We start from the raw sequence: 15,929 nt of genomic DNA, 5'->3' as shown, positions 1-15,929 counted from the left end.
GGCAGCCCTTGAGAGAGCGCGAGAGTGCGAGAGAGATGCTGAATCTTGCTGAAATATAGTGGCATTCTTTCAACAGCGTAAAGTGGGCTAAGTTTAGTAGGGCAGAAAATGCTGAGTCGTGACTCGCTGTAGTGCCTCTTTATGAGAGTAAGGGAATTGCACACATAGGCCTAGTATCTCCCCCTCTCTCGCTCTCACTCTCTCTCTCTGTATTTGGGGCACGGTGAACAGTCTGAATGTGAGTCAGGATTCAGGTGGATAAGTACACATATGCGAGTCAGTGATCTTGAGTATTATAGGCTTAAAATGATTAAAGAATGGGGCTTTCTGGCTTGTCAAACTAACCGCTTTGATAATGAACATTAATACATACACTATATGTCCAAATGTTTGTGGACACCTCAAACATTTGGACATATAGTGTATGTATTAATATAGTCCCTGTAGAGAAGTACTGCCAATAGAATAGGACTCACTGGAGCGGATAAACAGCATGAACCTATTGGCTCCATGCTGCCTGCCAATGCCAGACATGGGCTAGAGGGGTATAAAGCCCCCCAGCATTGAGCTGCAGAGCAGTGGAAGGACTGTGCTCAATGATGGTGGAGGAGCTCCATCCAGTACTTTTGGGATTTGGAGTTAGGGAGTTGGGCATGAGTTGAGGATGAAGAGGTGGGGTGGTGGTGATTATCATCCAACATCCTGACCTAACTAACACTCTTGTCACTGAATGCAATCAAATCCTCATAGCAATGCTGCTCCGAAATCTATTAGAAAGTCTTCTTCTTCCTTCTTCCCAGAGACAGTTACTCCAACAAAAGCAGGACCATTTTTTTAATACCCTTGAGTTTTAGGAGAAGCACTGGATGAGCAGGTGTCCCAATAATTTTGCCCACAGAGTGTAAGCCTTTACTCTAAATGTTGTTCATCATTGAAAGAGCCTTGGAGGGCTCAGCGGGGTATGGTGCGTAGATGTATTTGTATACATGTGGGTTGTCGCTCATTTAAGACATTATCACTTGATTAGCATGATTAATATGCAGATTTCCTGATTAACAGAGCAGGACACGTGATGTTAGTGAAGGCCTGGAGCTACAGAGCAGCAGGCAGAGCTGATGTGACCTACAGAGGAGAGGAATAACAGTGTGCTGCAATGGCCGCAGCATTGACGGGACCCTTGGTGTGTGTTCAGGCCTTTGCTGAACACTGCTAGTTCATGAGATCCTGCTGGTTTGGGTCCATGCCGGTTTCCTCCCCTTCAGTGATGCTTAGAAAAGTGAATTGAGGTCTTTGTAAAGAATCTTCTCTCTGTTAAAGCTACGTTACGTAGCGATTTTACCCTAAATTAGCAGCTTCATCAGCTTGATATTCCACTGTGGAACTTTGCAGGAGCTGCAGGAGGAGAACTTTTCTCCAGAACGTCTGCGTAACGCTGCGTATCCCGAGTCATATCAGTGTAAACTCCTGTATTCTTACTCTACCGCCTCAGTCCACATGCTTCTTTACCTTCAGATGCTGCTTCTGGAGCTCTCAGCTGGCCTACAGCTGTCCATGAGGGGGCGCTCAAAGCGTGATTTGTATCTACAGCAGTGGAGTAAAAGGGAATTACACTCTCTGACTTCAGAAATTCAGATTCTGCAGGTGTCAGACCAACCTTATCAGCTTATCAGTCTTTTATGTCCTGGAAGTTGTGAGGTGGGGTCTCCATGAGCATCAGTGAGCCTTAGCTTCCCATGACCCTGACAGCAGTTTACTGGTTGTCCTTCCTGGTGTTTTTGAGATGACCAGCAGGAACTGACTGTTTACTTACTGCCTCTTATGTAGATCCAACCCCCTTGACAGGTGCCACTGTAGATGAAGATGATCAATGTTTTTCACTTCACTTGTCAGTGGTACTAATGTTATGGCTGATTGGTGTGTATAAAAATAAAAGATAGAAAGATGGGTGGAGACAGAGAGGGATTTTTTCTCAGGAGGGGGAGAGTGATGTGATGATGTTTCTGCACTTACTGCAGTGGAAGGTCACCTTTATGCAGACACCAACACATACAGAGTTTTTTTATGAAACACACACACACACACACACACACACACACACACACACATACACACACAGACAGACACTGTGTCCTAGAAAGAGCTCATCCGTGCGCAGAATGACTCAGCAGAAGGACAGATGCATTTCTGCATCGTTATTCTGATGCTTCTCAAGCCTAATCGCCTTTTAATGCTCTCAGAATCAGCACACACACACACACACACACACACACACACTTATGAACAACTTTCAGAATATTCAAATGTTGTGGTTTGAGCACAGCAAGTTAACGAGTGAGAGCGACATTCTGGGATTTTGGGTAACAGCCTGAGGGTTAACTGAATGCACACTATATACTGACAAAAGTATTGGGACACTTCCATTGTTTCTTTCAAAATCAAGGGTTTTAAAAGAGTTTCTTCTGCTTTTGTTGGAGTAACTGTCTCTACTATCCAGGGAAGAAGGCTCTCTACTAGATTTCTTTTGGAGGAGCATTGCTGTGAGGATTTGATTGCATTCAGGGCCAAGAGCATTTGTGATGATGATCATCGCCCCACCTCATCATCCTCAACTCCCCAACTCCTTAACACAAATCCCAAAAGTATTGGATGCAACTCCATCATTGAAACTAATTGCTGACACAGATATGCAAATGCACACATGCACTCAGCTTGTCTGGTCCCTGTAGAGAAGTATTGCCAATACAATAGGACTCTCTGGAGCAGATGAACCTAGTGGCACCATGCCTAATGCCTGTAAGGCATGTTTGCAGTGTAGAGATTGCAACCCCTGGGTCCCATCGCCACCACTGTACAGAAATCTAAGTGAGCCATTTCTCACCAAACCAAACAGTGTGGATGGCTTTGCTTCACCAAGCATTTAGAAGCATATAACTTATAAGATGTCTGGTTTATTCACCACCACTGTATGACTTGCATTAGCTTTGGTAGAGCAGCAAATAGATGACTGTGTTTATGCAACGATTGGTGGTATTGGCCCTTTAAGTGCATGTTTAATTTGTCTAGGGGGGAGGATTTTTGCAGCATACCAGTAGCTACACTATATGGACAACAATACTGGTGCTCCACAGTGCAACGCTGTGAGGCTTCATACCTATCAACAAATCCATTTACTCAGACCAAGGAAGGAAACTCCACTTCAACTAATCCACTTGAACTATAGAGGGAAGGAAGCCCCATTTGAACTAATCAATGCCTTTGTCTCCAAATGGGCAAGTCCAGAACGTCCCCCAAGCCCTGTCTCTTTACATTATTTGTTTAGCCCCATTCTGTCTCGCACCTGCTGCCTTTGTCTCCATCTACTGTGTTCTCAGTTCTAGCCTCAGTATTGCTGATAAAAAAAAAACCCTGTCCGATATGAAAACCATAACTTTCACTTGCTGTTAAACTGCTTGGACCAGATCTGGGGTGTATACGTAACTCTGTACACAGTGAGGCACTGTAGGCCGTAAACCCTAAAGGCCCTCTGTTTTACTGTTTACTGTGACGTACATGAAAGCCTAGCCATTCACTCCCACGCCGGCTTACTCCTCTCACAAATCCCACAGCTGACTAATGATTTTTGATTGGCCCTTGTGTTTTACACACACACACACACACACATAAACACACACACACACACACACACTCACACAAAGCAGAGAGTGACTCCAGTACATTGGATTAGCTTAAAGAGGCTTTGGGTCAGGGGACTAAGTTGAGTTGTCAGTAAGAACTCGGCCTGGCTTTACTTTCTCTGTTATTTCTAAATGTGTGAGAGAGTGTGTGTGTGTGTGTGTGTGTATTGGTGTGAAGCATATGTCAGGATGACTTCAAGTCTCATTATTCTGGAATATAGAGAGGCATGAAAAACCTTGGGTGACCCTAGTCAGTTTTTTTGGTGGTGAGATGTTTAATGTTTGCCTCCAGAATTTGCTAGAAGGAACTGTCCCCCGAGCCACTGGCTGCAGCACAAGCCCAAAGCATGATCCATCCACCCTGTGCTTAACAGTTGGAAAGGTGTTCTTCTCCTGAAATTCTGCACACTTATTTTCTCCAAATAGCACAAGCCCAGGTATCGAACCCACAACCCTGTCATCTATAGCCCGGAGCTCTAACCTTTAAGCCACCACTGCCTGCAAAGCCACCACTGTCCCCAAGGCTGACTGGATGTCTATGTAAACAGAAAAACCTGAAACATTCAAAAGTGAGCAGGAGCTTCATTAGATGGTCATAAAGCCCTACTTAGAAGTCCCCACTCTAAGAGCAGACTGTGCGTGTGACGGTGAAGCTGTTCAGACATGGACTTTAGCTCCTCTGGCCAGGATGTTCATGTTTAAGGAAAGAGGATGTTTAGAGAAAGTTTTAGAGTCATACTCTCAAGAGATGTGGAAATGTGGAGCTGCTCACTATGGGAATGTGCTCAGTGCTTGTGTTGGGTTTAAGACTGACAGAATCAGGAGCTTCAGGCCTGGACCTGTTTTCTTTTCCAAGCTCCTGTTAAAAGCTCATACTGATCTGAAAGGTCTGAGTGCTGACGAATGCTGACAAGATGAGACAAAAATTATTTCTTCAGAAATCGAGGGTATTAAAAAGACCAAACCTATCTGTCTCCACTGAAAAGAAGGCTTTCTACTAGATGGAGAAGCATTGCTGTGAGGATTTGATTGAATTCAGCGACAAGAGCTAAATTTAGTGAGCTTGGGAAGTTAGGTGATAACCACTCCACCTCTCCACCACTCCCAGCTCATCCCAAAAGTATTGGATGGAGCATCACCCATCATTCCAGAGAACACAGTTCTTCCACTGCTCCACAGCTCATGCTCATGCTCATGCTGGGGGGCTTTATACCCCACTAGCGCACACCTGGCATTAGCAGGCAGCATGGTGCCAATAGGTTCATGTTGTTGTTTTTTTCAATTCGATTGGCAGTGCTTCTCTACAGGAACTAGACAAGCTATGTGTGTGTGTTTGCATTTCTGTGTCAGCAATAGATACAATTTTAAGTAGCTGAATGCATTATTAGAAGGGTGTTCACAAATATTTGGACATATAGTGTAATAACTGCTCTACCAGGAGAAACTCTTTTTAATTCCCTTGATTTTGGTAGGTGTCCCAATATTTTTGTCCATATAGAATACATTGGTATATGTTGATATATGGCTAAAATGTTTGTCATATGTGAAAATTGCTCACTTCAAATAAATTACCATATATGTTACATAATATATAGCAATAATGTGTGTATATTGTTTAACAAATAATTAGTTCATAATAAATAAATCATATCAATCATAAATCAGATCTGTGTATGGTGGGTTGTCTAGTCTCACACTCTTCTGCACCCACAAACACACACCCACACACAAACTGCTTTGCCTCCGTCTGTAAAGGAGACACAGCTACAGAGGTAATCCTTGTGCTAATGCTTATAATGACCCTCATTAAAGGACTGGCCTGCAGGGCATTTAGCCAGGTAGGAGTTAAAGGTGTGTGTGTGTGTGTGTATGTGCGTACATGATTGCGTGAGTGGGCGGCCTACCATATGGGTTGGTTTACTAACAGATGTGATGCTAACAGGGTTGTAGCACAGTTACACAGACTGTGTTTTCACAGTGTGTTAGCATTTATCTTGCTGTGTAGTCCCCAGTCGATCAAACTCTTGATATTTAATATACACTATATGTCCAGAAGTTTGTGGACACCCCTTTTACTGAATGCATTCAATCAGCTCCTTTAAGTCGCACCAATGCACACAAACACACACATAGCTTGTCTAGTCCCGGGAAGTATCTGCCAAAGGAATAGAATTTGACTCTCTGGAGCAGATGAACCTAGATGAACTCATTGGCACCATGCTGCCTAATGCCAGGCGTGGGCTAGAAGGGTTTTAAGCCCCCCAGCATTGAGGAGCTGTGGAGCAGTGGAAGAACTGTGTGCTCTGCAATGATGGTGATGCTGCTCTATCCAATACCTTTCGGATGAGGTGGGCAGTTGCGGATGATGAGGTGGGGTGGTGATCATCATCCAACATCCCAAAAGAGCTCACTAGCACTCTTGTTGCTGAATGCAATCAAGTCCTCCCAGCAATGCTGCTCCAAAATCTAGTAGAAAGCCTCTTCCTTGGTTACTTTTAATACTCTTGACTTACGAAGGAACGATGAAGCAATGAGCAGGTGTCCAAATACTTTTGTCCACATAGCATATGGTTACATTCACAGGAACATCAGCATTTAGATCTGCAGCTTTGGGTGTTTGTGTATTCCGTGAGCATCCAACACGGATGTGTTTGGAAATCTGAAGTTGCGCAATGTTCACACATCCCAGAGAGAGGAAGTTGGAGAGGTTCTGCATCTTTAAAGACTCCCTGGAAAACAGCGAGGACAGTGTGTTTTTTACATTATGCATAGTGGTGTTTTGGGAGCATGAAATATGAATGCGTACGCGGTTGATATTTTCTCGCTAAATTAACATGTGGTTTCCACAGGAACCAGATCAACTTTGCTCAGAGTTTTTAGCGTGAACACACACACACACACACACACACACACACACACACACACACACACACACACAAGCAGGTGTGGATGCAGATGCGCTCACAGGATGAGGCCTGTGTGTTTGGGTTTATGATCATTCCTCAGCTCTGAGATACACTAATGAATGCCAGCAGATGGAGAAAGACTGGCGTCAAAGCATTACTCAGCCATAGCCCAGCATTACCACTGCTCTCTCTCTCTCTTTCTCTCTCTCTCTCTCTCTCTCTCTCTGTCTCCTTCTATTCAGACAATTGTTTTACTTGTTGAAGAGTGAGTATGCTAATGTAATTTAAGATTTGGTACCATGTGATTGAAGCCCCATCCCGATTTATAGTCTCTGTAACTTAGTGACCCACTTACTGACTGACTAGACAAGCTATGTGTGTGTGTTTGCACTTCTGTGTCAGCAATAGATGCAACTTAAAATAGCTGAATGCATTATTAGAAGAGTGTCCACAAATATTTGGACATATAGTGTAATAACTGCTCTACCAGGAGAAACTCTTTTTAATTCCCTTGATTTCAGCAAGTGTCCCAATACTTTTGTCCATATATTATACATTTGTATATGTTAATATATGGCTACATTTTTTGTCCCATGTGAAAATGGCACACTTCAAATAAATTACCATATATGTGACAAAATATATATATATATATATATATATATATATATATATATATATATATATATATATATATATAGATATATAGATATATATATATATCAATAATGTGTGTATATTGTTTAACAAATAATTGATTGCCATAAATCAGATCTGTGTATGCTGGGTTGTCTAGTCTAACACTCTCTGTGTGTCTCTCCTTCTATTCAGACAGGTGTTTTAGGTATTTTAAGATTTCGTATCATGTGATTGAAGCCCCATCCCGATTTATAGTGTTGGTAACTTAAGGAAACACTTACTGACTGAACATCCCTTCATGTATGAAGATTATGGCAGCTTATAAAGTAATAAAAAATGGCAGATATTTACAAATTAATATCGTCGTCATGTAATTTCCTACTAGAATCTCCACTTTCTGATTCTGGCAGTTTTCTTACATCGTTTCAGAATTTCATCATGAAAGGGCCAATAGAAATGCTCCAAGACTTCCATTGAAATGTAACCTCTTAAAACTGCTGAGCAAATGGCTGAGGTGTCATTAGGCAAGGCACCAAACCTGCAGTGGAACTGTGTTCTCTGGAATGAGGGTGGTGGGGCTGTTGTTGAGATGGGGATGAGGTGGGGTGGTGATGCAATGCTCCAAAATCTAGTAAAAAGCCTTGCCTGGACAGTAGAGCCAGTCACTCTAACAAAAGCAATGTGTGAATGAACAGATGTCCCAATACTTTTGTCCATATACTGTACTGTACTTGCATATACAGACCTTACCACAAGTCCAGTCAAAAAAAATCCCTCAGTAAGAGCGGCCGTAACCACAGCACTTAACACAGCCCTGCCTAGTCTCCTGCATACCGGACGGGACAACAACAAAAACATCCCCCTTCCCCTCCCTCTCCCCTCTTACGTAACGGCAGAGGGACGGCACGTTGCCTTGTTTTGCAGGGGGACCATCACAGAGACGTTCCGTGCAGAAACGGCTCACACAAAGCAGCATTGAAGATCGGGCCTGTGTGAACGGGACGGACATTAGACCACAGACACACTAACGGCTGCTCTGAAGCCTCGCGGCCTCAAACACACAAAGGGCTCCACTGTGGCTGTGCAGGCCCCAGGAAGAGACACACACACACACACACACACACACACACATAATCAGATAGGCATCCCCATTAATAAAGTTATGTGTGTATGAGCTGGGGATCACTCTGTTCTTCCTGTCCCCGAGACGCCCTGCTTTAGAATGTGTGTGTGTGTGTGTGTGTTTACATGCAAAAGAATGGAAGCATGGGTGTAGCCCAGGAGAGAACAAGGTGAGTGAGGTGGGGAGTGGAAGTGAGGGGTGTGTGGACACGGATGAGGATTAAAGCAGAGGATAGCTGGGCATAACTGAAGTGGACACGCTCACACGCTCACACACAGAGGGCTGGTCACCCTCTGAAGCAATTACCATCTCACACACGGTTGGACTGAAGCTGGACTGACTACTGAGACTCACTGACAAAGGGACTCTTTCTGTCCACGTCTGGACTCTGGAGAAGAGGATGTTCTAGTGCTGCAAGAAGACCAGATTCCTGTAGCCTGTAGAGAAAGATTTCCCACAGTCAACTGGGAATTTTGGACATTTGGACATTTGGACAGACAACCAGAAGATTATTCATTTTCCCGTCTCCACAAGCTCTGCATCGCTGGAGCTGGACCTGAGCTTGGCCTTCAGTATGCACAGGTTTCAGAACTAGGCTCTGGGATTGAAGGTTGTGGTTGGGTGCTGTGAACTCAGTGGTTCTTCCACATTAATTAAGGTGTGTGTAGTGTTCTCTGAGGGATAGCATTGGGCTACATGTGACATCATGACTCTGGCAGGTCGACTGGACGAGCTGGAGGCTACACTGGAGCACATGCTCATGGATGTGTTTGTAAGTCAGATCTATCTTTCTTTCTGCTCCATCTGTCCACCTTAAATCTAATTTGGGAAGGTTGTTCTGTTCTTTAGGCTTTAAGAAGGTTTTTCTCGATGATGTTGAGGTTACTGCTTCATTAAATCTTCTTACCTGAGTAACTCACCATAGGCTAACACACACACACACACACACACACACACACACACACACACAAACACACACACAGAGAGAGAGAGAGATACAAATGTATGCATACATGCTTTAGTTGAAAATTCAAGAATTGAGTATTTAAGGCTGGTTTCCGTGTGTAAACAGTAAGAATTTGACTTTGCTTAGGGGCAATAAACCTATTTACCACCCTGTTATTTTGCCTCGGAAAGGCTGGTTTACTGCACTACGGCGGCTCCCAGAACCCACATATTACAGCATATGTATGTTAGCCGGCTAAAGAGATTGTAGCCATTAGCTTTTAGCCTTTTTCCCCTCCTCGTTTCCCCCAGGTTAATCTTTCTCGAGTCTTACCAGTAAAAAAAATAAGCCGATGAGGTGGGGTGGTGATCATCATCCAACATCCCAAAAGAGCTCACTAGCACTCTTGTTGCTGAATGCAATCAAATCTTCACAGCAGTGCTCCTCCAAAATCTAGGAGAAAGCCTCTTCCCTGGACAGTAGAGACAGTTACTCCAACAAAAGCAGGATACACTATTTTTAATACTCTTGATTTGCAAAGGAACGATGAAGCAATGAACAAGTGTCCAAATACTTTTGTCCACATGGCATATGGTTACATTCACAGAAAAATCAGCATTTAGTTCTGCAGCATTGGGTGTTTGTGTATTCTGTCAGCATCCAACACGGATGTGTTTGGAATTTTTGCAAATTTGATTGCAAAAAAATAATCCGGTGCTTTCACTTCTGGTGTGAGTTTAGCTCTAGTTTGGTTCATCTGAGCGAGTCCAGTTTGTTTTCGAGGGTGAGATGATGTGGAGAAGAGGTGATGCTAAAAGCTAGCTTGGGCTAATGTTAGCTTTTAGCCTGCTCCGATATTCCATTTGCTCTCTGGGCTTTAGTTTCTGCGGACACTGGTCGCAGTCACGAGTTCGGGTGCCTGTAGCAGCCTGAATTCCCAGAGCTAGCAGAGTCTGGAGGTGATGAGCTGCTCTCCAGTATCAACACCACCATATTCACCTGATATGGTCGATATTTGAGGTCATGACTGTGATGTAACAGTTTGGGGGTTTTGAAATTGGCCTGTTTTTTCAGCTCTGTTTTGATTCTGCCAAATTTTTTTTTCCAAACAGCAGTGTTTGAGGTTCATGCTATGTCAGTTCCATATGGAAAAAAGTATTTGGACGCCTGCCCATTGATAGTTTCTTTTGAAATCAAGGGTATTAAAAGAGTTGACCCTGCTTTTGTTGGAGTAACTGTCTCTACTGTCCAGGGTAGAAAACTTTCCACTAGATTTTGACATAGTATTCTTGTGAGGATTTGATTGCATTCAGCAACAAGAGAGTAAGCCAGGTCATGCTGTTGGATGATCACCACCCCAACTCATTATTCCCAACTCCCCAACTCCAAACCCCGGAGTATTGAGAGATGGAGCACCATCACCTTCATTCCAGAGAACATAGTTCTTCCACTGCTCCACAGCTCAATGCTGGGGGGTTGTATACCCCTCTAGCCCACACCTGGCATTAGGCTGTATGGTGCCAGTGGGGAGTCCAGAGAGTCGTATTCTATTGGTAGTACTTTTCTACAGAGCGTAGACGATCTGTGTGTATGTGTGTATGTGTGTGTGTATGTGTGTGTGTGTGTGCTTATTTAATAAACTACCTTCCTCATGTGAATACAGCCAGAGAGCTTGTCTCGCTTTAATTGCATGCTTAATGAGTTTGATCATTAAAGTGCAATTTTTATAAAGAGTGAAAGGCAAACTGTATCCGGAGGAAAGCGGCTCCTTCTTGTCTTAGAAAGACTTGGCAAGCCTACGAGGCCCACGGGAGGATCACGGGCAGGAGGTTGGCTTACTTTCCCTCTGTTCAACCCCAATACTTCATTACTCGCTCACTTCCGTCCTGGTTCTGATGATATTTTGGGAGATAATTCGGTTCTCCTCTGAAATGCGTTCTTCTATTTCTATCATTTTCCCTGTCAGATCAAAAGCCGGCAGAAGCGATGGCTATGTTTAGCCTGATTATTATTTGTTCCTTGTTCTCTCTCTCTCTCTGTCTCTCTTTCTTTCTTGGAGAGGTGAAGAGAAGCCACTGTTTTAGGAGAGCAGGTTGTCCTAAATTTGAGCGCAGTGTGTGTGAGTGTGTGTTTGGAAGCGTAGTTTGAGGCTAATGGGGCGAAGCAGCAGCTGCTGCTATTAGCCTCTGATTACTCTGCTTTCCTTACAGTGTGTTAAACCCTACATACAAACAGTGAGTGAGTGGGGTGCACGTGTGTGTGTGTGTGTGTGTGTGTGTGTGTGTGCATGTGTATCTGAGCGAGATTCACTAGGCTGGGTGGCAGGGGGCACGGACCGCTGTTTGTCACTTGTCGCCATGGGAACGGCAGGGTGGGCTAAAGGCCAGCGCTGGCCATGACTCCATTTTATTACCCCTCTATCTCCCTCACACACATATGCCCCCATAGAAGAAAAGACAGTGTGTATGAGTGTGTGTGTGTGTGTGTGTGTGTGTGCCTTTGTGTCTTCGCATTTGGCTTGCTCACTTGGCAGTATCGTCATGTTCCCACTGTATGGAAAGTGCTGCCTATTGTGAATGCACCTATTTGGAAGGCAGGGCATTGTTGCTGTGTGTACGGAGGGGTGTGGGTGGGTGGGGGGGTGAGAAAAGGGTGGGGGAGTGTGTTTTAACAGAGGAGAGAAACTGAAGATGTATTATTTATTACTTATAAAGCGAGGATTCATTACAGTGACGATGCACAAATAGCAGAGCCCAGCAGGTCCTTACTGGGGGCCCAATGGCGATGCATTATCTGTATGCGTGTGACCACACAATAAGATCTCAAGGTCTCTCTCTCTCACTCTCTAGCTCTCTCTCCCTTTCGCTTGCTGCTCTGTGCTGGAGAAAAGGCCATTTTCTCATTGTTGATTCAGATGGCAGTGTGCATTGATGGAGCGTTACGCAAGGCCTCTCTCTTTTTTTGAGCCGTTTTGTATTTGGGGAAAAGGGAACTCCCTGTTTTCAAAGAAGCTCTCTCATCGCATGGCTATTCATGATACTGTATTTTCCGTGCTCATGTTCATATCCAGAAACGTCTCCACCTTATTGTTCATACCGGTTCTCTCTTTTTCTTTTAAAAAGTGACCACATTAGCCACTCCGAGGCTCCAGAGCTTTATTCGTCGTATCTCCAAAATGTCGACTTTACAGGAGAAGGAAAAAACCTTCTTAACTTTCAATAGAAGTCAATGGAAAAAGATTTTATTCCATGTCATTTTGGAGCATTTCTATTGGTCTATTCATTGTGGGATTTTGATACAATGTATAGGACTACAGCCAGATTCGCTTTAAGTCAAAAAGGGAAAAATGACAAAGTGTTCGTGTGACAGGGACGATGCATTTTTGTGAGTTTGATGAGAGTTAAGGACACAGTTTGGCTTTTGATAGCAAAATCAGCCTCATAGGCTCAGCCTTTCCAAAGCTCCTCCCACTGATCAGATGTCCCGTTACCATCGTTGCTGTTGACTTCTATGATAGATCCACTGCAAAGCATAGATCCTTATAAGAGATCATTTCTGAATACTGTTAATGTATAAACAACTCAACCACATGGTGTGTAGGTCCTCCTCATTTGACACGTTGAGGTAGGTCCTCTGAAGGTGTCCGGTGGTCTCAGGCCCCTTCAAGCCGGTAGCAGCAGATCCTTCTTAAAGTCCTGACAGTTGTGAGGTGGGGCCTCCATGAGCATCAATGAGCCTTGGGTCTCAATGACTCTGTCACAGGTTCACTGGTTCTCCTACATTGGAGACTTTTAGTGGGTGCTGACCACTGCATAATGGATGTTTTGCCAGATGCCAGATATTTTGGAGGTGCTCTGACAGTTTAGGAAAAGTGTACCAAGATTTCCTTCCATAAAAACACATATATTAGCCATTCCTATTTACACCAATCAGCCATAAGATTAAAACCATCTGCCTAAAATTGTGTATGTCACCCTTCTGTGAAGACAGAATAGGAATGACATCTAATTAAATCAGTGTAAACCAAGTTTAAAGGGCCATACATACACATATACAGTGAACGGCCATAACATTAAAACCATCTGTAGATCCCCCTTATATCATCAAAACCACTTTGAAGGTATCCTGTGGTATCTGGCACCAAGACTAACATTAGCATCAGATTCTGTCCTGTAAGTCCTGTAAGGAGTCTTGGGAACCCATGACCCTGTTGTACATTCCGCCACTTTTGGTATTTGGTACTGAGCACTACATGGCGAGACCTGTCTGATGTTTAGGATGTTTTGCTCTGACCCAGTCAGTCGTCTAGCCGTCATAGTCTGGTTCTTTTCAAAGTTTCTCAGATTCTTACGCTTGCCTATTTTTCCTGCTTCAACAACCACCTCCATCACCTTCAAAAAACTTACTGTTCACTTGCTGCTGCCTAATATGTAGATCCCTTGACAGTTGGCCAACAATGGGACCAGATACTCCATGTTATTCACTTTACATAAAAAAAACCCCTCTGTCTTCACTCTCATTCTAGTACCAGCTATTCAGATCTTAGTTTTGACCGAACAGTCTTGACAGCTCTAGCACATACAGGAGGGCTTTAAGTAGGTGGTGTTCTACACAGGTTTGTGCTCAGCAGTGTCTTCAGGGGCTGCACAAACTTCACTCCGCCAAGTGAATTATTCAGAACTGCTCCAGAAACCATCTCAAATATCCTTCTCCTTCTATCTCCCACACTATCGCTCTCTAAAATCGTCCCGCTCCCCCTCTTCCCCCCCATTCTGTCCCCCCCTGTCTCTTCATCCATCACACTGCGAACGTGTTCCCCACCCAACATGACTAATACGTGGTAAATGTGTGTTTGATTACTCTGTGTATGATCTTGTGTATGACGCAGGGCACCACAGCCAGGATTTTCTCATCGAGAGGTTTAAACACTCACACATGGAGTCCTACAGAAGTGGATATATATATATATAGAGAGAGAGAGAGAGAGAGAGAGACAGACAGACAGACAGGGACAAAGTAGACAAAGCTGCGTGTTTGGATTCTGAGATTTTATAGCAGATAGTTTAATTTATGGATGATCATTATGGACAGCAGCCAGGGCTGAGAGTCCAACATAAACACAAAACGCACTCACATACACTCACATATACACACACATACACACACACACACACATAGCCATGGGCTAAGATTGTGAAGAGCTGTGTGAATAGGAGAGGTCTCTGGGTCTCAGAGCAGAGGCAATGCTCCAGTTCTCCATTAAAACAGTTCAGCTACAGCCATTGTACCAACTCAATTAGTCTACACTATTGCCTACAGTACCCCCACCCCCCTTCCACCCTCCCTCGCCCCCTCCCTCGCCCCTCCCTCCTTCCACATTTTGTGTTCGGGGCTTGTTGTTGTGTTAGTGTGAGGGACTCGTGGGGGTATTGTGCTGGTTGGGAAACATACATTTATTTAGCCAAGCTTGCAGTGTGTGACAGGTTCATTTACTGAGGATCGCAGGAGCTTTGTGGACCATAGGCCCAGTGGTTGAAATGGCTCGTGTGTGTGTGTGTGTGTTTTCGTAAACCAGAGAAAACCAGGAGTGCCTTACAATGGACCAGCAAAGTGGATCTGACTTAGCAAAGTGTCGGCATATACTAGAGCTCTTAGAGCTGTGTTTAACAGTATACACCAATGAGCCAAAACAATAAAACCAGTATAAACGTGAAGTAACATAAATATCATGATGATCTGGTTCTGATGGCGACTGGGTCAGAACATCTTCAGAACATCAGGCATTTGAGGCATTTGAGAGGTGTTTCCGGTATGCAGTGCCCAGTACCAACCGTAAATGCTCCAAGGAAGGACAAGCGGTGAAGCGATGACAGGCTCATGAGCTCAAGGAGGTCCCACCTCACAACTTACAGGACCTAAAGGATCTGCCGCTAACCTCAGTTTTGGTCTTGATGGGTCAGAGCTGTTTTGGTGGCCCAAGGTGGACCTTTTAATGTTTTAATGTTTTGGCACTTTGTGCTATAGATGGGGTATCAGTATTAGGCTGATATCAGCAGTAAATGCTGGATCCAGTCTTGAACCTTCATAAGGTTCTTCACACTCGCAGTCTCTATTACATACATGGTTCTTTACGGAACCAAATGTGGTTCTTCTATGGCATCACTCAAAGAACCATTTGAAGCACCTTACTTTTTTACAGTTCTTTACTTTCCTATTCGCTTTTGGTTTGATGAGGAACCACGTTTCTAACAGAGATGTGTTCATGTGAAGAACCTTTAGACTGGTGTCACTTGATGTAAAGGTTCTTCAGAACTTTAAAAGGTTCTTCACGCTCAACAAACATCAAAAAATATATTATCATATATTTTTTAATACCTTACATCGTGATTTTTACTGAAATCAGTACTTTCTTTAGGGTTAAACATCTTAGTGTGAAAGCTCCACATCCTTATTTGCCCCTCCCCCCCCCCCTTCCCCGCCACCCACCCAGCCCCTAAAGTTAGACCTGGAATAGGGAATAGAGAACCAGCCTGGCAGGCAGAGTCATATCCCAGCCCTGAATGACTCTGACTACAGCAGCCACCCACCAGGGCAAAAATAGCAAGCGTTTTAATATTGCTAATCTAGGCCAACTACTGAAT

The 15,929-nt window shown here is 44.0% G+C and overlaps 1 protein-coding gene across 4 annotated transcripts in view; it reads left to right on the top strand.

Moving 5' to 3' along the window:
• frmd4a (FERM domain containing 4A) overlaps positions 1-15,929 on the top strand; it is a 173,535-nt gene that overhangs the window by 52,964 nt on the left and 104,642 nt on the right. Inside the window, exon 1 of one of the 4 annotated variants that reach the window (XM_072695802.1) lies at positions 9,065-9,114. The exons of the other annotated variants lie outside the window; for them this stretch is intronic. Within the exon in view, the coding sequence (XP_072551903.1) occupies positions 9,097-9,114 (18 nt within the window). The 5' untranslated portion in view covers positions 9,065-9,096. Of the gene's footprint in view, positions 1-9,064; positions 9,115-15,929 lie in introns of those variants that run through there. 4 annotated transcript variants of the gene reach the window in all.

Source organism: Salminus brasiliensis, chromosome 13 (assembly GCF_030463535.1).
Source record: "Salminus brasiliensis chromosome 13, fSalBra1.hap2, whole genome shotgun sequence".
NCBI lineage: Eukaryota > Metazoa > Chordata > Actinopteri > Characiformes > Bryconidae > Salminus > Salminus brasiliensis.
Note: the sequence above shows the minus strand (reverse complement) of the source record. Positions and strands in the feature narration are given on the sequence as shown.